General features: G+C 39.3%; 1 protein-coding gene across 3 annotated transcripts in view; it reads left to right on the top strand.

Moving 5' to 3' along the window:
- The window catches only part of XRN1 (5'-3' exoribonuclease 1), a 73,533-nt gene that overhangs the window by 9,856 nt on the left and 39,502 nt on the right, over positions 1-24,175 (top strand). For all 3 annotated transcript variants that reach the window (XM_075004144.1, XM_075004143.1, XM_075004145.1), the window contains exons 3-23: positions 176-273; positions 678-787; positions 871-981; positions 1,208-1,290; positions 3,205-3,292; positions 3,374-3,542; positions 5,196-5,263; positions 7,869-8,003; positions 8,759-8,828; positions 10,529-10,634; positions 11,076-11,165; positions 11,815-11,971; positions 12,319-12,438; positions 13,718-13,887; positions 15,637-15,757; positions 15,855-15,953; positions 17,038-17,141; positions 18,457-18,588; positions 21,724-21,886; positions 22,441-22,554; positions 23,289-23,387. In XM_075004144.1, coding sequence (XP_074860245.1) covers positions 176-273; positions 678-787; positions 871-981; positions 1,208-1,290; positions 3,205-3,292; positions 3,374-3,542; positions 5,196-5,263; positions 7,869-8,003; positions 8,759-8,828; positions 10,529-10,634; positions 11,076-11,165; positions 11,815-11,971; positions 12,319-12,438; positions 13,718-13,887; positions 15,637-15,757; positions 15,855-15,953; positions 17,038-17,141; positions 18,457-18,588; positions 21,724-21,886; positions 22,441-22,554; positions 23,289-23,387 — 2,407 coding nt within the window. The remainder of the gene's footprint in view (positions 1-175; positions 274-677; positions 788-870; positions 982-1,207; positions 1,291-3,204; positions 3,293-3,373; positions 3,543-5,195; positions 5,264-7,868; positions 8,004-8,758; positions 8,829-10,528; positions 10,635-11,075; positions 11,166-11,814; positions 11,972-12,318; positions 12,439-13,717; positions 13,888-15,636; positions 15,758-15,854; positions 15,954-17,037; positions 17,142-18,456; positions 18,589-21,723; positions 21,887-22,440; positions 22,555-23,288; positions 23,388-24,175) is intronic.

Below are 24,175 nucleotides of genomic sequence, written 5' to 3'. Positions count from 1 at the left end.
TTATCCTTGTTGTAAAAATATTAGGAGCATCTTTTCTATTTTCTGGGTGTACTAAACACAAAATTAAAAGACCATTGGAGAGTTATATTTCTTTTTCTACTGAGAAGTAAATCTAAGTTTAACTGTTGGAGGAAAAATGGTATACCTACAGTGCTGTAAAATGCATTTTTTTTAGGTCAGCAAAAGAGGCAGAGGACAAAATAAAAAAGGCTTTGGAAAAAGGGGAAGTTCTTCCTACAGAAGCCAGGTTTGACTCCAACTGTATTACACCAGGTAGGAAAATTTGCTAATTACTTACAAGAGAATTACTGTGGTAAATCATTTTGCCTTTTGGTCATCTGAAATATTTCCTCTTCTCCATCTCTTGTGTATCTGCTTTGGCTATGTTTGAATTGAAATTATGGTGTTTCTGAAAGTGCATGAGTGAAAAAGGAATGTAAGTCAAGTAATTTTTTAATAAGATTTGTTCTCCGAAATTACTTAGGCACTTTTGAAAACCCCACCCAAATGTAATAATTTAAACCTGAAAACTTGTCAAAGTACTCCACTTTCCATCTTTTCAAAAATGAATTGTTTTTCTATCACTAATATCTCTCATAAATGTCCCAATGGAATTTTGAAAAACTGTTAAAATGGCAGTGTATCAGAAGATGTAACTTACAGATTTCTGTTATTAGGGACTGATTTCATGGCCAGGTTGCACGAACATCTGAAGTATTTTGTAAATATGAAGATTTCCACAGACAAATCCTGGCATGGCGTAACTGTCTACTTATCAGGCCACGAGGTTATTTTGTTTATATTACTGATTTTTTTTAATTATGATTTTGCAGAATGATGTTTATTGAATTGTTTTGTCTTTGAATTTAGACACCAGGTGAAGGAGAGCATAAAATCATGGAATTTATCCGATCAGAGAAAGCAAAGCCTGATTATGATCCAAACACAAGACACTGTCTGTATGGTTTAGATGCTGATTTGGTATGTGCGAATGTAATATAGTCTCATAAATATTGACTTGATGCCCAAGTCACAGATATAATAGCGTTTTTTCATTTGGGACTATAAAATGTTATTAAATAAAAATCTTACTTTACAATTACGGCAATCTAAAATTTACAATGAGGAATCACTGAATATGGAAGTATGTTAGGACTGGTCACTTCTTGAATAATAATAAAAAAACCCTTCTTAATTATTTCCACAGATTATGCTTGGATTAACAAGTCATGAGTCACATTTCTCACTCTTAAGAGAAGAAGTCAGGTTTGGTGGCAAAAAATCCCAGAGGTAAACTGCTTCTAAAAAACAAAACAAAAAACCAAAAACAGCTCACACTATAGTGATGGGCTACATCTGCATTAGAGAGTTTTGTCAATAAAACATGTTTTGTCTACAAAACTCACAGAGCATCTATAACAAGTTGTGTTTTGTCAACAGAAACTGTCCACAAAAAAAGCCATATAGATGCTCCGGGGGTGCCCTTTTGTTGGCAGGGTGGGTCAAAGCATGATACGCTTTATGTGTAGACCCCATCTGTTGACAGAAGTATTGTTGAATCACCTCTTCCAACAGTAATTTCTGTAGACAGATGCTTCGAGTGTTGACATAACCTCGGTGTTTCCCACAATAGTATCCTAGTTCCTGTAGTTCATTTAAAAATGGGGAAATAGACCAGAGAGGTAGAAAGGAACTTCGAATAGCTCCTCTCTGGACATTCTTAAAGGCACTTTCTTCTGGGATTAAAGTGTCTACATGGGAAGCTATCCTTCTCACTATCCCATTGAAATGGTCCTAAACTACTTGGTTGCAGGGAAGGGAGGGAGAAAAAGAGAGAACAACTTTTTTATGTGCAAGAAAATTTTCAGATACTATGGTAATGAGAGCCATGTAAGTAGCTAAAGAAGTACCTAACTCTTGTGGGTGTGCTCTAGGAAAGAGCACAGAATACATTCCAGTGCAAAAAGACTGGATGAAGCTATATAGAATTTAAGGTCTGAAGAGACCTCAGGTCATCCAGTGTGATCTTCTGTACATCACAGGTTCTGATGCCACACACTAAACCCATCAACCAAAATTAGTTCTAGGTAATATAGCCCACAGGAGACTCTATATGTTCAGATGATCCCAGCAAATGACCTGCACCCAGGCTGCAGAGGAAGGAAAAAAATCTCAAAGCTCATTGCTAATATGGTGTGAGGGGAAAAATTTTCTGGACCCTACATCTTGCCAATCAATTAGACCCTGAGCAGGCATACAAGAATCAGCCAGATAAGTACCTGAGAGTGAATGTCTGGTGCATTTTTACTTGCCCGCCTTGTCATGGATCCCATTTCCTTCTGTGGTCTTTCTGGTGTTACAAATGGAAAACAAAAACAAAGAAACCCAAAGCCCAGACAAAAGATACTGAGGAGACGGGGAGAAAAACCCTTCCTGATTGTCTGAAGCCCTTTTGAATTTATTCCCTTAACGTGAAAATGTTATGTAGGGCTTTGTTCACAATCCTCACGCAGGTTTGGCTTTCACACAAATAAATTTCTGACACAGGATATTTTATATTCACAACAGACTCCCAGGCCAAAATCAGTAGTATATTATGTGTCCATGCAGTGGCTTGTCCACAATGGGTGATCCCCAACTATATTAATACTTGAGTTACCTAAACTTTCTTTTATTCAGACCCCTTCGTAGATGCTATCTAGTTTATCTTGTCAGACCTTCAAAGTGGGTAAATATGGATTTTTCACATTTTACTAGTGGGAAAGTCGACACATTATAGTGACTTGTCCAGTGTCATGAACTGTGTCAATGTCAGAGCCAGGATTAGAGCACAGGAATTCCCAGTTACCCTATCTGTGCTGAATTCTTTAGACCATGCTCACTTTTGTGAACTGAGCATCTCAGCTTTCGTAAAAAGAGACTTCTGCAAACAATTTTGAAGTCAGTGTTAAAATTTAGCAAGTGTGTAAAAAGTCTCTTATGGGTAGCCCATAAAGCAAAATTATTTTATTGAAACAGAATCTTATAAAATCCACTTAGTGTTTGTTTATTCCTGACTCCAAGTACTCAGACATCATAACATTTAGCAATGAAGCCAAATATATATGCTTTCTGCTTGGTTTTTTGATAACTATACTGGACTGTTGTATATATAATTCTGAAATATTTATAAGTAGTCGATTTCATGTTTTGAATAATTTGCAGAGTATGTGCCCCAGAAGAAACCACATTTCACTTACTGCACTTGTCGTTAATGAGAGAATATATTGACTATGAATTTTCACCAGTAAAAGTAAGTATTAATGGAACCATAGGCAAAAGAGATTAAAACTTTGTATACAAACTCGATCATAAAGATGTTCTTGTTTTTCAGGACAAGATTTCCTTTGAATATGATATTGAAATGATCATAGATGACTGGATCTTAATGGGGTTTCTTGTAGGCAATGACTTTATTCCTCATCTACCTCATTTACATATTAATCATGATGCACTGCCACTACTTTATAAAACGTATATGGCTATCCTGCCAGAACTTGGAGGTAAGTAATTGAATCTGAAGTATTACCTATACGAACCTTACTATGGTAAATTCTTTCATATCGGGCATTCTATCACCCAGAACTCTCAAATAACCAGCATTTTAACCATAAGTAAATTTTAGTTGAATTTTCCAATAGTATAGTGAAAGTAAATACAAATAAATATAGCAAATACAGTATAAGATAACAGTGTACAATACTACTGTTGTTGGTGAATACAGCACTCTGCATACACTGTTAGTTTCTTAATATCTAATCTTGTTTTTCTTTAGTGTTATGGATTGCTAGGTATACCTCTCTGTTACCCAGAATATTTGAATATCTGGCAACCTCCCACTCCCAAAGCTGCTGGATATGAAAGGGTTTACTGTAGTTACAATATTGTTTCATGGTATTTGCTGAAGTGTGATCCTAAACAGTTTCTTTTAGTATCTGGTTCCGTGGGTATTAATGCTTTTTCGTAGCATTATTGTTTGTTGTTATTGATCTGGCAATAATTAAAGAAACCCCACAGATCCAGGAAGAAAACAATGGGTTGGGACAAACACTACAATGGAAAGAGTGATGTCTGTCACTTTCTCACTGATTAATCTGCGTGCTACCAAAACTTTTTGTCTTTTACTCCGACTACTTACATGATACATCAGTTTTATTATTGATATCGTAATATTGTTAAGATTAGTTTTAGTGGGAGAGCTATATTAGTTTTTCCAATGTGGTTGTAACAAGTTATGAAGTCTATCCATAAATTGTAGTTTTTGAGGTTATTTATTTAATCAGTAGCATGGAGCAACCACAGCTAAATATGTAGCCCTTTAGTGAGATTATTATATTGCATCTGTATTGGGAGAACAAAGAATGTTCAGTTTCAATTCTATGTGCATTAACTGTTCGTCAGTTTAAAAATTATTATGAAGAGTTTTAGCATGTACGTTAACTTCAGATACAGTTTTAGCATGTACATTAACCCCTGACATATGTGGGGGTTGTGTTCTTGCAAGCCTGGCATAAGTCTAATTATGGGCAACCTGGAGGAGCCAGGAAAGTTCTTGGCTTCAATGAGTGGTGGGGAGCTGTGAGCCAAGTGGCAGCCTGACTCCCATCTCCCTTCTGCTTGCAGAGCCAGGAGACTGACCAGGGCAGCTGCCCTCATCCATTTTTCCACTCCCGTCAGTGGCAGCAGCTGAGAGTCTGACTCTTGGCTGCCACCACGGACAGGAGTGGGAGATTCAGGCTGCCACTCTTGACAAGAGCAGTTTCTCTGCTCCTGTCAGTGGTGGCATCTTGGCTGCTGCCACTGACAGGAGCGGGGAAACCTCTCACTGTCAGTGGCAGCAGCCGGGAAACTGACCAGCTCAGCAGCGCTGGTCAGTTTCCCCACCACTCAGAGTTGTATTAACTCGAGATACACACAGCTCGAGTGTACATATCTTGAGGGTCTACTGTATTTGAAAGTAAGGGGATTTAATTTTGTTGCTATTAGATTTGATTGTCATCGTCTGTGTATGTTTTGTTAGGAAACTTTGAAATTTTTCTGGACAGGATATTATTTGGTGCCTAAAAAGGGGGCAGTTGTTGTATATAAAGCTTTAAGTGAGTTTTAGGAATATTTCAATGTAAACTTTGCATATCTACATTATGTTTCTCCAATAGGCTACATTAATGAAAGTGGGCATCTGAATTTACAGCGCTTTGAGAAATATCTTATAAAACTCTCAGATGTAAGTAACTTTTTTTTGTATTATGATATAGGGCTGCTCATCACTACAGTGTCTGAGTTCCTCATTGTTTTAAAAATAAACAATTCAAATACAGTCTTCATGGTGAATTTAAGCCTCCTATTTTGCGGACAAAGGCTAAAGTGCTTTCACAGAAGAAAACTATTTCCCAGCTCCGTAGAATTAAATCAGTAGAAGTCTTGATACTTAGCGTAGGCTGAGAATCTGCCCTTGAGTCTTTTACAAAATGAAGCTATGGAAATTGACATCGGATGATGATTGGTCCCTGAGCTTTATAAAAAAACTGATTTAAACATGCTTTGGACTTTACCCAGGAAAACATCTTCTTGTAGCTCTGATAAAATATTAGATGGAGCATAATCTGTAGATGCGGGCCTTGCTGCCAATTGTAGTTTTGTTGTACAGTCTAATCAATTGCCATCTGATCTGATTGTCATAACAGATTGTGAGGAGAGAAGCAGAAAAGTTAAGTAATTGGTTGTAGATTAACCAGTGTTTTACACTACATCTGAAGTCAAATAGTGAATCAGTTTAGAGTATGGAAGTGTTTGATACTCACAGATATTGGCAGTAGCAGCAGCCTCCACCAGCTGAAGCAATCTAGGTGGCTTTTAAGGTCCAGCCTCTTTACAGTAAATTGTAGTAATCTGTTCTAGAGATGACATGTACTATATCAGTGTGGAGAGGGTGTTATTGTACATGACTGTTTGACCCAAAAGCTATTGCCATTCTATAGTGTACGTAGACATTGAGTGGTACATTATATCACATTGATGAAATTCCAGGGGACTGGAAAAAAAGTAAATATAGTGCCACTGGGTAAAATGGGAAATAAGTACAAGCCGTCTTAACTTCAGTACCTGGAAAGATAATGGAGCAAATAATTAAGCAAACACGCACATAGAAGATAATAAGATGTTTAAAAAAAGCATGGATTTGTCAAAAACGAATTATGTTCAGCCAGCCTAATACAGATTGAACCTCTCTAGTTGAGCTCCCTCAGGACCTGACTGATGTCAAATGGGAGAATTTGCTGAGCCATGTGAAGTCAATATTATCTAGCAGCATTATAACACTTGCACTGCTTAATGGGCTCTTGGAAGACATGTAAGGGTAAATTACAGCTAAATATCAGCACAGAATACTGAGAGCCAGGACTGGTGGCTGTAAAGAAACTTTATTGGATCCTGGGAAATGTGGCCACACCCATTGATAAGTGGTCCCGTGGCTAATTAAAGTCATGTTAGATTATGGGTGTTTTTGGATGAGAGTTCCAGATTAGAGAGGTTCAATTTGTAGCTTTTTTGACAGAATGATAAGCCTTGCCGATAGGAAGGAAGTAGTACATGTAGCATAACTTAACTTTAGCAAGGATTTTATACTGTCTTGGATAATCTTCTCATAAATAAACTAGGGAAATGCAACCTATGTGGGACTACTGTAGAACTGGTGCATAACTGATTGGGAAAATATTTCCAGAGTTGTGTAGTGATTTATAGTCAATCTGAAAGGGCATATTGAGTGGGGTCATGTACACATTGGTCCTGGGTCTGCATCTGTTCAATATCTTCATCAATTATTTAATAGCAAACAAAATTTGTGGTGGTACCAAGTTGGAAGGGGTTGTAAGTGCTTTGGAGGCTAGGATTATATTTCAAAATGGGCAAATGGTCTTAAGAAAATAGGAAAAAATTCAATAAGGATAAATGTGAATTACTCTACTGAGGTAGGAACAATCAGTTGCACGCATACAATGGAAATGACTGCCTTGGAAGGAGTACTGTGGAAAGGGCTCTGAGGGTCAAAGTAGATCACAAGCTAAAAATAGTGAACAGTGGAAATCATGTTGGGGGGCGTGGAAATCATGATTCTGAGCTGTCTTAGTAGGAATGTTGTAAGCAGGACACAAGAAGTAACTCTACTCTATTCCACTAATTAGGCCTCAGCAGGAGTGGTGTGTCCTGTATTGGGTTCCACATTTCTGGAAAGATGTGAACAAATTGGAAGAAGACCAGAGAAAAGTATCAAAAATGATTAAAGGTTTAGAAAACATGACATGAGATAACATTGAAAAAATAGGGTTTGTTCATTGTGGAGAACAAAAAGTGCAGTGTTCAAGTACATAAAAAGTTGTTAGGAGGAGGGAGAAAAATTGTTCTTTTTAACCTCTCAAGATAGGATAAGAAGCAATGGGGTTACATTTCAACAAGAGCAGTTTATGTTAGAAATTAGAAGAAAATTCCTGTCAGGATAGTTAAGTACTGGAATATATTGTCTAGAAATGTTGTAGAATCTCAGTCAGTGGAGATTATTAAAAGCATGTTAGACATGGAATATCTAGATTCTGTGTAGTCCTGCCTTGAGTTCAAGGGTCTGGTCTAGAAGATCTCTTGAGGTCCCTTCCAGTTCTGCATCAGTTCTTGGATTAAACATTCATGTGCCGATAACACTTTATGTAATTCAGTGCAACTCATACAGATGATAAAGGTGGCTTGCACTTTCCATTTCTTACGCTACTATGTTCTTTCAACAATAATTTCATTGCCTTTAAATTAATTGTTCTAAATTTACTTTAATCTCTACACAGTTTGATCGTGAACATTTCAGTGAAGTCTTTGTAGACCTAAAATGGTTTGAAAGCAAAGTAGGCAATAAATACCTCAATGAGGCAGCTGGTATTGCAGCAGAAGAAGCAAGAAACCATAAGCAAAAGAAACAGAAGGTTGGTATTAAGTCTCTAACTTTTAAATGTGGTATTTCATTTTTTTTTTTTATTTCTGGCTTTTCAGAAATGATGGAAAATAGTGTGTGTGTGTGTGTGTGTGTGTGTGTGTGTGTGTAAAAAAATACTCAACATGTTTTACACATACTTATATGTTCATACACACTTTTCATTGCCGTGTTCTCTCAAATTAAAAGAAATCAGAGTGCCTTTCCATCAGCTACTCTGGAACATAGTTCAGAGGCAGAAGTCCTACTGTGAAAATTAGCTTTGGCAGCTCAAAAGATGGGTCTGTCAGTCAGCTGTTGGATGCTGATTAGGTAAATAGTTTGCTCCATCAGAGCTCAGATCTTAGATTTTACATTAAGATGGCATCACTGTGAAAGTAAATTAAATGATATTTCCTCCTTTTTCTCACAGTGACATTTTCCTCTATTTTTTGTCTGTTTTGCCACTCTGGTTTTCCATTTTGTCTACCCTTCCCATATGCCTTCACGGCTGTGATCAACTTGATCCTTGTACTTAGTTCTGCAATTTACTAGTATTGTTTAGGTTTTATAAAAGTAAGACGTCTGCTTTACTGTTCATATGTTTTCATACAACTACCTGTACTCTTGCAATGTGGAGGGTAGTAGCACAAATTTGTTTCAGCATCTTAGTTTTAAGTTACACATTGAATGGTAATGTGCTCCGTTACCTACATATCACCATTTATTTCTTATTTTATCTCAACTGTGAATTCATAATTTTAATAGATTCAGGAAAACTCCATATGTTTGGCTGCTCTAGAGAAAACTGAGGATGGAGTCACGATTTCTCCGAAACGTAAGTGCAAATTATGCTGCTTATGTTCAGCAGCAACCTGTTGATCTGTACAAATATTTGGGAAATCAGTTATGAATTGGTAAGGAAGTACTAACAAATAACAGTTTAAAAAATACAGTCATACCCCAAGATACACCCATTCGGGTTATGAGAATTCAGGTTTACAAGGAGTTTGATTTAAAACCCCGACCTTGTTCTTACGAGGTATTTCCTTGAATTTACGAGGACCGATTTCAATTTTGTGCGCCTGAGCAGGACGCGGACGCCCTGCAGTGGGAGAGAGGCTGTGGCTCCAGGCAACAGCTGCCCACAGCTGCATCCCGCCTGGTGCGTCTGTCCGGAGTGCCCGGCGGCGGATTCTCAGAACCCTCGGCCCAGCCTTTACCTGTGGCTGGTCTGGGTCTCCTTCTCGGTTCTGCAGCAGCGGCGCACTCCAGCTGAGCCGGCAGACGTGAGCTCCCAGGTGCTACCACGAGATGTGGCTGCTGGGCGTGCAACCCATCCCGGCCCCGCCCCTGCCGCTGCCCGCCCTGCACAGCTGTGCCGCAGGCATTGCTTGCCACCTGTGGCATTCCTTTACATTTAGAGCCTCGGCTGCTGCTGGCAGGGCCTCTCCACTGCGTAGCCCGAGTGAGGTATTGCCCCTTGCCAACTGGGGGCCTCCTGTGCCTGCCTAGCTCCCCGCGTGGCCAGCCCCTGACACTGCCCCTCCCCACTTAACCTAAGTTGCGCTCAGGCTGGGCTGCCTCCCCATGCCCTGCTCTGCCCTGCCCTGCCCTGCCCTGCCCACCCCCTTGCACTGGCCCCGCTTCTACAGCCCCAGGCAGCTACCTGACTTTGCGCCCCCCTCGCAGGCGCTCTTTGATTTCCGTTCCCCTGTCTCTGCAGGTAAACAAACATATTGTAGAGTAATTAATGAAGGGAAAATGCCTTGTTATATTGTGTTATGATAACTAATGTAAACTATTGAAGTAATTTTGTTCATTTTAATGGGATTTGGTGGTGTTTTAGTGTAAATGGGTGTAAATTTTGGGGCTCAGGCACGCATAACATTTTTTCCCATTGAAATGAATGGTAATTACATTTTCGACTTACAAGAATTCACCCTAAGAGGAGTTTTTCAGGAACGAATTACCCTCGTAAGGCGGGGGAAGACTGCAACAGCCATATTATTGTTTCCTAATAACCTGTGTGGGTGAACACAGGATAATAGATTTACTTTTTTGCTTGTGAGTTTTTGTTTGTTAAAACTAGTCCAAAGCACCTGTAAAGGCTATGTCATTTTTTTTGTTTATAAATTTGAAATATACCGGTCAATTTATTAAAAAAAAGTTAAGTCATATTAGAAGTCACTATTAGATGTTTTCACATTTTGTTGCAAATTATAAGTGTTCACATTTTTTTGACATTGTTTAGCCTGCTTCCTTAAGTTTTTGATCACAGAACATATAGTGGCAAATATAACACACAAATATATAACATTTATAAGCTTTGGCCAGCTACAGACTCTTAATTCAGTAAAGTTTGGGACTGACTGGTACATGTTTTATGTTTCATTCTCTTTTTATAAAGAAAGCAACATTTCTGCTCAACTGTGCTTTAGTAGTAAAACTACAATAACAAGGTCTACAATGAACAGACTGAAATCTTTTGGCTAAGAAATGATTTGTAATCCAGACTCTTTGTTGGCTTCATTTCAGATGCACTGGAAGATGAACAGGAAGATGAAGACTTATTTGAGACTGAATTCCGGCAATACAAAAGAACATATTATATGACTAAGATGGGTGTTGAAGTAGTTTCAGAGTAAGTCTATACTTGAGCTTGTGTTCAATTTTTAAAATACAGAAAAGTCTCTGCGGATACATTGTAATTAAAGATCCGTGGCTGGTTGGGCCAGCAGACTGGGATGGTTGGAGTTTAGGCTAAGAGGCTGTTTAATTGCCTGAGTTCTGGGATGCTCTCATGTTGCCGAGTCGTAGAGCCTGGATTCCAGTCCAAGCACTGCAAGCCTAAGTCAGCTGGCATAGGCCAGGTACAGGTGTTTAACTGTAGTGTTTACGTACCCTTAGTATTTGGAAACTAAGGCAACATATCCAGTCCTCAGAAAGATTGTTTGATATGATTCTAAGAGGAGCCCATAAGTAGCTGTAGTTGCTAATTGCTCGAGAAACTTTCCCTTGAATCATACGTTAATAAAAAGTATATACGAAGGCAAAACTTGGTATAACATTTTTCTCTTCTAAGTGACTTCCTGGCTGATCAAGCTGAATGTTATGTCCAGGCAATACAGTGGATTTTGCACTATTACTACCATGGGGTGCAGTCATGGAGCTGGTAAGAGAATGATATTTTATGAGAGATCCTGAGTTGCGCTGTGATTATGTAAATGAATTAGTATGTTGGCAGTATTTAATAAATGGTGTTTCATGGAACCCTGGGGTCCTGCGAAGTGAAAATAAGATTTCTGCGGGAAAATTCCATTACAATAACGTTTTATGATTTGAAAATAATAATATTTAAACATTTATCAGTTTTATTAAAAACAATTTTCATGTGTATTTGCCACAATAAATGTCCCTGTGTAATGCCAGCTTAGACAGAGTGGGACCGATGATGTCACTACTCAGAGCTGCAGACACAGTCAGTGGTGAGATTGCCTGTTATATACCAACGTAAATCCCCATACTCACTGTATTAAATGGATTAAATGTGATTTTTGTTTTTAAATATGTGCAATTAAACTAAATGTTGATCTCATGACCTTGTTTAGAATGTGTTTGTTATTATCTTTTATTATTTGTGGTCTACTTTTTCAGCCCCATATATGAATGTTATTACAGGTTCCACAAAATTCTTTTGAGTTTGAAAGGGTTTCGTGGCCAAATAAAATTGGGAAACACTGATTTAATGTATTTTTGCTTGCCTCCATATTGTATATGTTGCAGTGCTGAAATGAACTCAAATGACTTTTTTCCTTCTATAGGTATTATCCTTATCATTATGCACCTTATTTATCAGACATACGCAACATCAGTAAACTGAAAATCCAGTTTGAGTTAGGAAAACCTTTCATGCCATTTGAACAGCTTCTTGCAGTGCTTCCAGCAGCTAGCAAAGATCTGTTACCTAAATGCTACCAGGTAGGCTTTATAATTTCAAGGTACATTCATCTGATCTTTGAGGTTTATTCCATTGCTGCTATTTGTTTTGTTATCTTTTCTGTTCATGTCATCAAACTGAGCTTGATATTTGGATTGTAATTATATGATTTTATAGCATAAAATTTACTAAATTCTATTACAGACTTTGGATGCACTGTGTAGTTTCTGAACGAGACAGCTAAATTATCACTTCCTTCTGGTTTAACCTATACTTTGAGCTGACAGCATGCTTCACCAGTTTTCTTATCCTAGACTGAGTCATAAATTATCTATGAAAAATATAGTCAAGCTGAATTCCACTGTTGTATTCTTTTCCTATTTTTTAGCATTTGATGACTAGTGAAGATTCTCCAATCATAGAATACTATCCACCAGACTTTAAAACAGATTTAAATGGAAAACAGCAAGAATGGGAAGCAGTAGTATTAATTCCATTTATTGATGAGGTGAGCGCTTTCAACTCACGAAAAAAATTGTAAACCAAACCTGACAAAGTGCATAAATTACAATTAAGATTATAAGTAGAAAAAGTTTAAACTGGTATATGATTAGGATATTGAAAACGTGCATGTGTTGCTGGAAAATTCAAAATTAAGTTGAAAGTTTAAAATCTAGTACTTTTGAGTCAGAAGGCTAATAGTTAAGGTTCTACAGCCACCTTAGCTTTGGCCAGAGAAGTAAACTTGAAAAATTAACTTTTTTTGATTGTTGGCATTGTAAATATGTGGCTTGTTCTACTTTGAAATATTTATTCCCATAAAGACTAATTTTTTTCCTAAATATACCAATGTACAAAAACGTAGCGTGGACAAAATCTAGAAAAATGACTTGCTATGAACAAACTGCAATGGACAAGAATTTGAAGACTTCAACTTTTCAATTTGATTCAAAATATTTGTCATTATTTTTAAAGCAAAGGGAAAAGTAGTAAAATGATCATGGATCTGCTTTTGTTTTTTTCGTGCAATGTAAGAATTTACAGCATATCAGATTGCATGAAATTAAAATTGAGTCAAAGAATGACAAATTACCATAACAGGAATACCCAGAAAGGAAAATAATAACTACAGAAAGAAGCAGAGTGGAGTCATGAAGAATCAGATTCTGCGCTGAGATTTGGAAGACTTTGTGTGGTTCTCAGAGCTTGATTAGTTTTGATGAATTTCTGATATAAGGACAACAAATGATTTGTTCACATGGGAACTATTATAGGGAAATTTAGGGGGGGACTATAATGATTACACATATGAGTATTTGCATCTTTAGTAGTCAATACACGATTTCTATGAGGTCTTGCAGCCTTTTTACCTGGCATCGTCCAGCAGAATCTGTTAAGGTTTTGATATGTATGTTAAATTTAAGTGGGAAAGGATGAGGTGCATTTTAAATTGTGGCAAATGTGTGTCCAGTTTTCATGTCCCAGAGAGATTCCAGGTTAGTCATTTTAATTTCTTCTAGATTAGAGCAGGATATAAAGCAGCAAGCACTTATCCACTACTTACGTTGGGCAGTGAAGTGCAGATAACCTGTGGAGATAAATTCTTGAAGTGAGAAGGCTGGGATGATTGACTTGAATAGCAGGTGCAGATTTTAAGTAGGGTGGTGGGAAGCTTGAGTCAAGACAATACTTCTTTCTTTTAACATATTTTTGATTGCTCATCTCACTTTGGCTAAGAGTGTTAAAATATTGAAGAAATTTAACAACCAATGGAATTTTAAATTTAGAAACGATTGCTACAAGCTATGGAACCCTGCAACTTGTACCTTTTGGAAGATGAGAAGCGAAGAAATACTCACAGTGAGTGCTTGATGTACTGCTATGAGAAAGACACAGAGTTCAAATACCTATCACCATGGCCAGAGAAGTTCCCTGTCATACAAAGATGCCACACCAGGTAATTCTGTAGTGATTATTCTATGGTGGATATAGTGTTTGGTGCAGAAGCAATAAAACCAGACACTTCTTGTGCTGCCTAGGATGAACGGTAATAGTCATATTTTCTAAAAGCCAGAGTAGCCACATTTTGCAAAACAAACTAACCAGACATTAAACCACTTGCTGTACATAATGCTCTGCAGGTTTGGTGATTCTCAGGGCACCAATGGAAGCAGATTCCCAAGGTGGGATTCTCCAAGAGTGTTGCTACCAGTCTTATGAAAATAAGACCCTGGATGTGCCTTCAGGAAGATCTCAAAAATTTTATTTGTAGCATGAGCTATAGGGTGAGGACTGTGAGGAGTACGATGAAAGTACCTGGGTAGAGGTGGTTCCTCAGTTGATCAGTTCTAAAGCACTAGTGTGCTAAAGATTATCACTAGCATTCTGAATCATGATCAAAAGTGCAGAGAGTTGAGCTCAGGAATTAAGTGGTTTGTTTGCCTCACTTATGAACCAGACCGCTCTGCTTATAAACTGGAGCGTCCAGGTGATCTTCAAGGTCAGCTCCAAGAGAAGTATTTGTATTATAATCTTGGAAGTAGGGAAGGCAGGAGTTTATTATTGCAAGGTTCCAATTAGAGAGGAATGAAGTTTTGTAGATGATGAAAGATACTGTGTGCCACCTCTACTAGCTTAGAATTTTGTGGTAAGAATGTACCTGAAACTTTGACTCTGTAAAATACTTGGTTAAAAGGCAAGCATTACACTCTCGGTAAAGGATGTATTTATTGTTTCCACCTATTATTGCTATTTCTTCCTCTGATCAGCAGACACTACTTCACTTTTCTCTGAACAGAGTCTGACAAGCTGTCCTTCATCCATATCCCCATGTGGGTCATACATGGAGAAAGAGATGAGCCCATAACCTCTCTGGTTAATTAGCAGTCAACACAACTGAGTAAATCAGTGACACAGAACTGAGTCTCCTCTCCTAGCACTTCACATATTCATTGAAAAGGCGGGATAGCAAGATGAGATTCCACAAGTGAGGGCCTATATGGAGGTTTTTAGTTGACTGACAGTACTTTATGGGACCTTCATGTGTGACTTTATTCATAGCTCCAAGATCCTACGGACTTGTTGGCTATGCATCGAGGTTAATGAAATTAAAAGTTATTAATAGATCAAATAAAATGAACAAGAATTCAATATTTTTGTCTGTTGTGAGGAGATAATTCATGAATAACAGTGGGTCTGTCCCACGAAAGCTCACCTAATAAATTATTTTGTTAGCCTTTAAAGTGCTACTTGACTTTTTTTTTTTTTTTGATAGTTTTTGTTCCGGTCATAGTCAAATAAAATCCCAAATTGATAGGATTCAAAGAAATTGTATGAATTAACTCATCATCATCATCTTGATAACCTTTTAAAAAAGTCAGAGATGATGTCAATTATTGAGACTGTTTAATGTCCAAAAATTGTTTCTTGATCATGGGTCTAGCCACTGCTTGTATAAGCATAACTGGCAGTTTATTGATAAAGAAGTCCTATTATTAAGGTCTCTTTGATGGATTTAATTATCCATGAAGGACATGTTCAATGGGAGAGGGGTTTTTTTTGTTGTTTGTTTTTTTGTTTTAAGGAAGGGGTTGAAAGCAGTTTTCTTCAGTCCACATGTTGAGAACTAATTTTTCCTTGATATCATATTCTTTGGTGGAGCCGTTGTACAAAATACATTGTTTTTATTAATATTTTTATTTTCTAGGTATAAAACAATATCCTTGGATGCCTGGCGTGTAGAAATAAAGCACAATAAAATAACTAAAGTTAACAAGAATGCCATGTATTTTTGTGGATTTCCTACTCTAAAACACATTGCACATAAGGTAAATGATTATTATATTTAGGCATTTTTCTCCAATTATTTTACAAATGATGAGGGAAAGATTTGACACAAGTTTTGTATGCTGCCTTTCTTTCTAGTTCTATCTTAAAAAAAGTGGAGTACAAGTATTCCAGCAGAGCAGTCATGGTGAGAATATGTTGTTAGAAATCATATGTGACAAGGATTCAAAAGAGCACGTAAGTATCTCTCTTCTTAATGATGGTCCTAGTCATGCACCATATGAACTTAACATTAGGTTATTTGTATCACCTTCTGTATTATGTTATCATAGGAAAAGAAAATGAAAGGAGAAAAATACAGGCAGTGAAATACAGGCAGGGACCACCATAGGCAACCACAGGTGTAAATAACCAATTTAAATGCTTATCAAAATGTTTGGTTTAATTTTGTTCAGTCACTGTTAGGCAACCAGTAATGCATGGCATTTATATGGAGTGTTGCATAAATGTGTTGCACTCTTAATTTCTCAAAACCACCTCCAAGGTAAATAAATTGTCCTTACCTTTGTACACAGAGAGAGACTGTGAGGCACACCGAGGCTGCTAGAAGCCCAAGGGCAGAGAACAAATCACTAGACAAGCTAGAATTAGAACTAGGTAGATGTCTTGTCTCTCCATCCCAGGTTCTGACCTCTAGGTCCTATTAGGGCCTATTACCTTCTCATTTATATTGGCTCTTCAGGTATTCTGGTGACTGGTTTCACTGTATGTTTGGAAATTGCTACCTGTATTAATTCACAGCAAAATATAAAAGGCTGTCATCAATAGTAAAAGAGGTCACTTGAGATTGAATGATAAAGCGCTGGAGAAGGTAGAAATTATATGATTACATGTACTGGACTAATGGGTTAATATGTTAGAGAATTTGGATTTTATCCTAATTTCAAAATATTTGAGGTTGCTCTCACTAAAGCTAAGTGTAAGTCTCGTGAAAGTCAGCCTTCTAGTCTGAGTTGCTTTTACACATGGACTTGTGGATCTTACATTACTGCACTAAAAATAGCTGTGTCGGTGTCTGGTTTAGGGTCTGAAGCCTGGGGAGGATGGTGGGCTTCTTTAAGTATGCAAAGTAAGTTCCAGAGTACAAAGTGAATATGTTAAAAGCTCTCCAGGCTTGTCATTGCAATAAATTGCTGCCACTTTCAAATTAACATTTAATATAAAAATTCTGTCATGTTAATTTCATGTTTTATAGACAAATATTGCAGTAATTTTATTTGTTTGATAGAATAGCTGAAGTAGCGTAACTATTTTTTTTCAGACTGTAGAAAATGTAGCCAGTTTGGTGCTTGGAAAGTCTGTCTTTGTTAATTGGCCACACCTTGAAGAAGCCAGAGTTGTTTCTGTGTCAGATGGAGAAACAAAGTAAGAAAAATTGCATGGAAGGTTGTCTGCCTATGTTGTTCATTTACTTTACCAAATGTTACACAGTAGTCAAACTATTTTAAAAGCACCTTTTCTCTCCTCATACCTCATGCAGGTTTTTCACAAGTATGGGGGAATCTGGACTGTTAAGTGGTTTGTGGAATGGAATTCATTCTATAAACCAAGGATGGGGAACCTTTTTTAGGTTGGGGCCACTGAACAATAGAAAAATCAGTTGGGGACCACACGCAAGTGAGAAGCCAAGAACAAACAAACAAAAGCAAAAACCCAGCCCTCGCTGACCTGGTCCCCAACTGAAGCTGGGTTAAAAAAAAACCCTTCAGTCATAAAACTTGAAGTGCCAGGGTTCCCCTCACACTTCAGCCTGTGGGACAGGGAGTGCCCAGGGCTAGTAGATGTTGTGCTGCCCATCTGGGATGGAGCCAAGAATGAGGGCTTCAGTATGTGATAGAGGGCTTCTGGAGGGCAGGTTTGGTATGGGAGTGCCCAATCTGGGTGGTAGGTAGGATGCAAGAAGGGGCCTGGGGAGGGGTTCTGAGTGGGAGGAAGAGTACAGGGGTGGAGATTGGGGGTCTGGGAGGGAGTCAGGGTTCATGGGTGGTGGTTTGGGGTGAGAGAGGGAGGAAGAGGGTTCAGGGTCTGGGAAGGAGGAAGGGTGTGGGAGTGGGATAGGGTCTGTGAAGGCTGGGAGGGAGAGAGGATAGCGGGCTGTGCCAGGTCTGGGGCAGAAGGAAGGTGCAGGAGTGTGCTGTGGGTGTGGGGTCGGGTAGGGAGGGAAGGTGCAAAAGCAGAATGGGGTACAAGATGTGCGAGGGGTGTAGGAAGGGGCAGGGAATAGAGGTGTTTATATGGTGCAGCTTGGGGAGATGGTAGGGCAGAACGCGTGACTCTGCGTGGCCCTGCTCTTGCAGGCACTGCCCTTCCCCCAGTGCTTCCATTAACTGTGATTCCTGGGTCAGGAATGCAGGCAGAAAAGCCTGCAGGTGAGCACTTCTGTGCACGACCTTCTCCCAGCTGGAGGCAGGGGGAATGGCAGCACACAGAGCAACTCCCTCCCCCCCCCACCGCCAAGCAGAGGTGACCACTTGGGCTTTAGTGCTAGCTACTCTTTTGCTTCCCCCTTGTGGGGTGGGGGTAAGCTCCAAGGCTTGTCAGCTGCATCAAGGGAAGCTGAGGGCTGGATCCAGCCTGAGGACCATAGGTTCCCCATCCCTGTTATAAATTTTCCAGTACTTGGGGAAAAAAAAACTAATTAGTGCAGATCTGTCTGTAATAGTTAATTATACACTTCAAGGTTTTATTTGGAAGAGCCGCATGGCACACAGAAGCTTTATCTGGGAACCACTGTGCCACCAACCAAAGTTGCATATGTTGGAGAGAAAGAACAGAACATCTGGCTGAAAGAAGTTCAGGGGATTTCGGAACAGTAAGTAGTTAAAAATTAAATTTGTAATTTTGCTGTTTAAAGCTTATGAACTTTTTGTTGTTTCATTATGGATTTACTTAGAAGACTAGGCTGTTGGATACAGATAATAAAAGACACCACACTAGTAAATAAGGGTGTTGGAAGATAAGAATTAGGGGTGAAACATTAAATACAGTCTCTTAATAGTAACAGAGAGGTAGCTGTGTTAGTCTGTATACTAACAAAAGAAACAAGCAGTCATGTAGCACTTGAAAGACTAACAGAATAATTTATTAGGTGATGCGTTTTCATGGGCAGACCCTCTTCTTCAGATCTGGAGATAGTGCTGTACTGGAAATGGCATGATGGTATTGTAACACAGAGATTAAAAAAAAATTGAAATAAAAACTGACCAATCAGATACATAAGAAAGAAGGAGGGGGGGAAGGTGAAGCCTTGGGAGGAGGGGAGCGAATTAGTAACTGTCTTGCCTGAGATCATTGCAAATATCAAAGATAGGGAAGCTGTCATTGTAATGCGTGAAGTAATTGCTATCTCTGTTAGACCTAGCCTCAACAGATCGAATTTGACCATAAACTGCAGTTCACATGTTTCTCTTTGGAATCTGCTGTTAGAGTGTCTTTGTTGTAAGATGCATGTTCTCAGGTTTTTAACAGTGTGGGCCCACTCCATTAAAACGCTTACTGGCAGCTTTATGTGTATTCAGATTCCTAATGTCTGCTTTGTGTCCATTCATTCTTTGCTGAAGTGGTTTGTCCAGTTTGTCCAATATACATAACAGAGGTACACTGCTGGAATATGATGGCATATATAACATTAGTTGAGGTACAGGAGAATGAGCCCCTGATTAGTTTTGTTAGTCTCTTAATAATTACTTCTCCAACAGTGGCATATAAGTTTGTAAGTCAAACTGGATTTTATTAGCAGTGTTGCCTAATAATTCTTCTGAAAAATCCCTTCTGTGATTAAACGCCTACTTCTCCTCCTGTAGTTGCAGCAACCCTCAGGGATCCTTCCAGAGGATCCCCACATCTAGCTTCATTCACTCTTCACTGTACTCTGGGACTTCCAAGGCTTTCAGAAATGCATGCATTTTCTTCAGACAAGGGAAGTCTATACAGCTGTACAGTGTGAATGACTCCACAGCAGCAGAACCCCCTGCAGATGTTACTGAGTCCTACTGCATATTTGCAGTAAACAGGAAGGAAGTGGGTTTCCCTACAAGGACTGTTGGACAGGTCTTTCAGCTGCATAGAGTTTGAGGCGCTCATGCAGTAGCAAGATAGTTGATTGTATATTGACATACAGGGTGCACTGCCATATTTGGTATCATAACCTACAATTTTTCTTTTTTCTGGAGCCCAGTGTCTCCCAAAAGTTTTAACGTCTGGACTGCTCTCCTCTCTCTGAACCTCATGTAGGTGGTGCAGAATTTTGGAATGCTGTGATCTGGCCACACTCCCTTAAATCCTGCTTACTCCTCATTTCTTTATGTCTATGTAGATAGCAGTTTTTTCCAACCTTTGCATCTGTTCAAGGGGTTTTTAATCAAAATTTGGGTAGTGGTGAGTAGCCCTCCCAGTAACTCCTCTGCCTTGGACCCAGTTTTTAGCTGGATGTTGGAATCCCCCAGAGCCTAATTTGCAGTGCCTCACTGCTGGCTCATGTGCCATTGGGGTACAGGAGTGCAGCCTAAATATCACTGAATGAAATCTAAATGGTGTTCCATCTGTGAGACTGTCCTCCCAGGCTAGGAAGATAGTGTGTTGTACCCACTCTGCACTCAGTCTTCCATCACTAATCTTGTTAGGTTCCAGGGCTATGAGTGAGACAGTCACGTGGGATCCCCGTCCCATCAGAGCAGCTGAGACTCTACTGTGAGACAAATGGACCTGAATTCTATGGGAAGAGCTGGCAGAGTGTTTGAGTATTACTCAAGGATTAAGTTCCAAGGCATCATGGAAGACCATAGAAGGCAGACTTATAAGGTCCAGATCCTTACCCCAAATCCCACGCTGGGTCCTCAGCACTGTGGAAGAAGAAGCAGGCTTTTAAAAACTCCCCAGTTTTCCTAAAAGAATAGCTCTGAAAGCATTTCCCTTCTCCTTCCAGGAAGGAATGGGATCCAGGAGGACTCAGAACAATAGAGGATTTTCAGGCCCTTACCAAATCTAGCTGCAGAAGGCCTAATCCGATCTGTGGTCATGCTCCTGTGCTCTGTAAGCTAGCTAAAAGTGCTTTAAAAAGCAAAGAAAGTGAAAAAGGTGAAGAAAATGTGTCAAAGGTCTCAGAGGTATGAGTCCTTTGATTACTCTTCCTCCTTCCCCTCCTCCACAGAGGGTGATGAATTGTCAGGCTCTGATTCCAAGCAGGACCAGGGAAATAAAGGATTTTTTCCCCTCTTGAGAAATTAAAGGCCCTGTGGAACAAAGTTGTTGTACAAACAAAATACAAAGACTAAGCCTCTTAAGGAAATTTCTCCCCTTGAAATCCTCCTTGGATGCCATGATTCCCCTACACTCCTTCATGTAGGTAATTAGGGATGAATGAAATAAGCCAGATGCAGACAAGCACATTAACAGCAACATCTTTGATTCTACTGGGTCCAGAAATCAAATGTTTCATTTACTGAGATAACAAAGGTTGACAATGCTGTAGCTTCCCTGGTAATATTAGTGAATGATGTTAGCAAGTTTTGCTATTTGGGAATAACTCATCTGAAAGCACGCAGGAGCTGAGGGAATTTGCAAGACCATGTGGCTTCTAAACTCTGATTCACCTTCCTGAGCTGCAATAAAAGGAGAGTAGCCCAAATGTCAAGAATTGAGGGAGATGCTGCTAGCAGAAAGGAAATAGTGATAAGAAATTTTCTGATCTCAGGCCCATATCTTGGAGTTAGTAGTTCTAGGTGTTCACATAGTAGAGTGACTGGCTCACCTAGGATCTAAAATATCTTCTAACTTTAGCTTCCAAGTTGATTAAACCTGTATATAGGTCTTACTTATAAAACAGGAAACAATTATGTACATATTAATAATTTTAAGAATAATTTCTGTTTGGATTTTATCTAACTTCTTTTTTTGTGAGGCAGTTCTGTGTATTTTAATCAAAATAAACATTTTTTTCCCCCTTTAGTTACCAAAGGAGAAAAGGAATAATTATAAATGAAACCTCAGTACTTGTGTACGCCCAGTTACTCACTGGTCGTAGATATCAGCTAAATCAAAATGGTGAAGTTTATTTGGAGAAGCAGTGGTCAAAACAAGTTCTGCCTTTTGTTTACCAAACTATCGTTAAGGTGAGTATTCCACATACTCCTAATCTTTTACAAATTTTTTCTTTCTATTAGGAAAGCATTAGAATGCAGGTTCTTAAAACAGACAGTTAAAAAAAAGTTAATCATGTCTTAATTTTTATGGTACTATTGCATATTTTCAAGTACAAAAAATGAATACTTTGTCAAAAGCAACATTGAAAGGCATATATTTTTCCATCTAAGCTCCCATTTGAGAGCTGGACTGAAGTTTCTTGTCGCAAAAGTTGTGACCCTGCTGAACAGTTTAATTTTATTGCCATGAACTTTTATGATAACATTTCAAATGAGATACAGTAGCCATCTTGGAACAGGTGCAGCCCATTAGCTTCATATAACTTCACTGATAGTTACTTTCAAAAACTGAGCTGATGTGTGTTTTAGGTAGTGAGATCTGCATTCAGGAATAGTTTGTAGTTTTTGATAGTGACTGTTAGATACTTGGTAATCAATATTTATCAGATGTGTTTAAAGAATGTATTGGGATTGACGGATATTTAATGTTAAGACTATAGATGTTTTCTTCTTCTTTCATATAGGATATCAGTGCTTTTGACTCTCGTTTCTCCAACATCAAAACCTTGGAGGATCTGTTTCCTCCTGGAAGTACAGTCTTCATGCTGGGAACTCCTTACTATGGCTGCACAGGAGAAGTTAGTTTCAAACATTTATTCTTGAAAGATTTATTTTCTTCCAAGCTGGTAAATGTCAAAGTCCAGTTTCTCCAGTGCTGTGTGGCAGAACCTAGCTCTGGAGTCAGTCTAACCACCCTCAACTGGATTACTTTAGCAGCTTAGTTGAAATACGTGTGCTTCTGTCTCTCCCCTCTCATGTCCTCACTTAATAGTGAAAAGGGAACCTAACCAGAATGTCCCATCAACATCTAGTTTCTCAGCTATGGTTTTCTTCCTAGGGGTCTGTTTGCAGACAGCCTGAGAGTTTATCTGACCCAGTGCAATGACTTAATGAAGCTGCACCAGAATGTGAAGGTGGGGAGGGGCAAAGTTGAGCTTTAAGGTGTTTTTGTCCTCTCCCACACTTGGGCTATATTCTATATAGATAAAATGCCCTGCTTATCTATACAGAGGATAGACACCAAGGTTTTGTGCCAGGTCTGTGTTTAAATGACCTCTTTTTGTAAATAAAATGTTTGTCTGCCATCTCTTCTAAATATATCTCTAAATCCCTAAGAAATTGATCTTGTAATTTCTGTTTTTAATGGTTACAGATCATACGTTAGATTTTGCAGTGAATTTACATATGTAGCTTAGGCTTCTCAAAAAGTATAAGGTTGTATTTTTTTACCTGAATTATTCCAGCAGAGAGTTGAGTGAAGAAAATGTAGAGAAGTAAATGAGGTTTATGAACTAACTTTGTTTCCTGCCAGGTGCAAGATTCATGTGATGTCATCACAGAAGGTAGAATTCGTGTAGTTTTCAATATTCCATGTGAACCCCAACTTGATTCCTTAATACAGAATCAGCATGTAAGTACTTGCATTTTTCAGTAACTACTTAAATAGTGTACCAGTTATTTTTGTCAATGGCAAATTTCCTTCACAGATTCCAGTTGTCTTCTGTGCAGCAATCCATCTCCTTCTGTAAAAGACTGAAGTACAGGTTGCATCTCTGAAAACCCCAGGTTGGGAGGCTAATAGGGTGTGGGCCAGGTGGAACCCAGTGATAGGGGTTCAGCAGCTCTTGCAGCAGGGGTGGAGGAGCGCTGGGGGGGGCACTGGCCCAGGGCTAGTGTCTGTGTGACCGGGGCTGTGTCTGGCAGTCTGGCTGGGGCCAGAACTGGCCTCCTTGTAGCTGGGACCACATCAGCAGCCTGGCTGGGGCTGGAGCTGGAGCTGGCCTCCATGGGGCTGAGCTCCATGGCTGAGGCTGGTGTCAGCCAAGCAGGGGCCATGGCCAGGCAGGAGGTAAGGGAGCCTGGGGCTGAAGGTGGGTCGGGGTGGGGGGTCAGTGGGGTGAAGCAGAGCCAGCAGCAGGGAGAAACAGCTGGGATTGGAGGGACCAAGTGGCAATGGACCTTCCCTCATCCAGCAAATTTCCTTGTTTGGGATCAGTCAGTTCCTGAGGGTGCCAGACAAGGGAAGGGCAACCTGCACTGAAACATTCTTGTTGAAGGAGACAGCCCCAGCACTAGTGTAGTGGTAAGGCTGAATAAAGGGTTCAGTTCAGACCACTGAACTGCCCTCTTGCTGTGCAGTTTCATACCCCGTCCCATGGCTGGCATCCTGTGTGAGATGATTAGGGCCCTACAAAATGT

The sequence above is a fragment of the Carettochelys insculpta genome, chromosome 10 (genome assembly GCF_033958435.1).
Source record: "Carettochelys insculpta isolate YL-2023 chromosome 10, ASM3395843v1, whole genome shotgun sequence".
Taxonomy (NCBI): domain Eukaryota; kingdom Metazoa; phylum Chordata; order Testudines; family Carettochelyidae; genus Carettochelys; species Carettochelys insculpta.
Note: the sequence above shows the minus strand (reverse complement) of the source record. Positions and strands in the feature narration are given on the sequence as shown.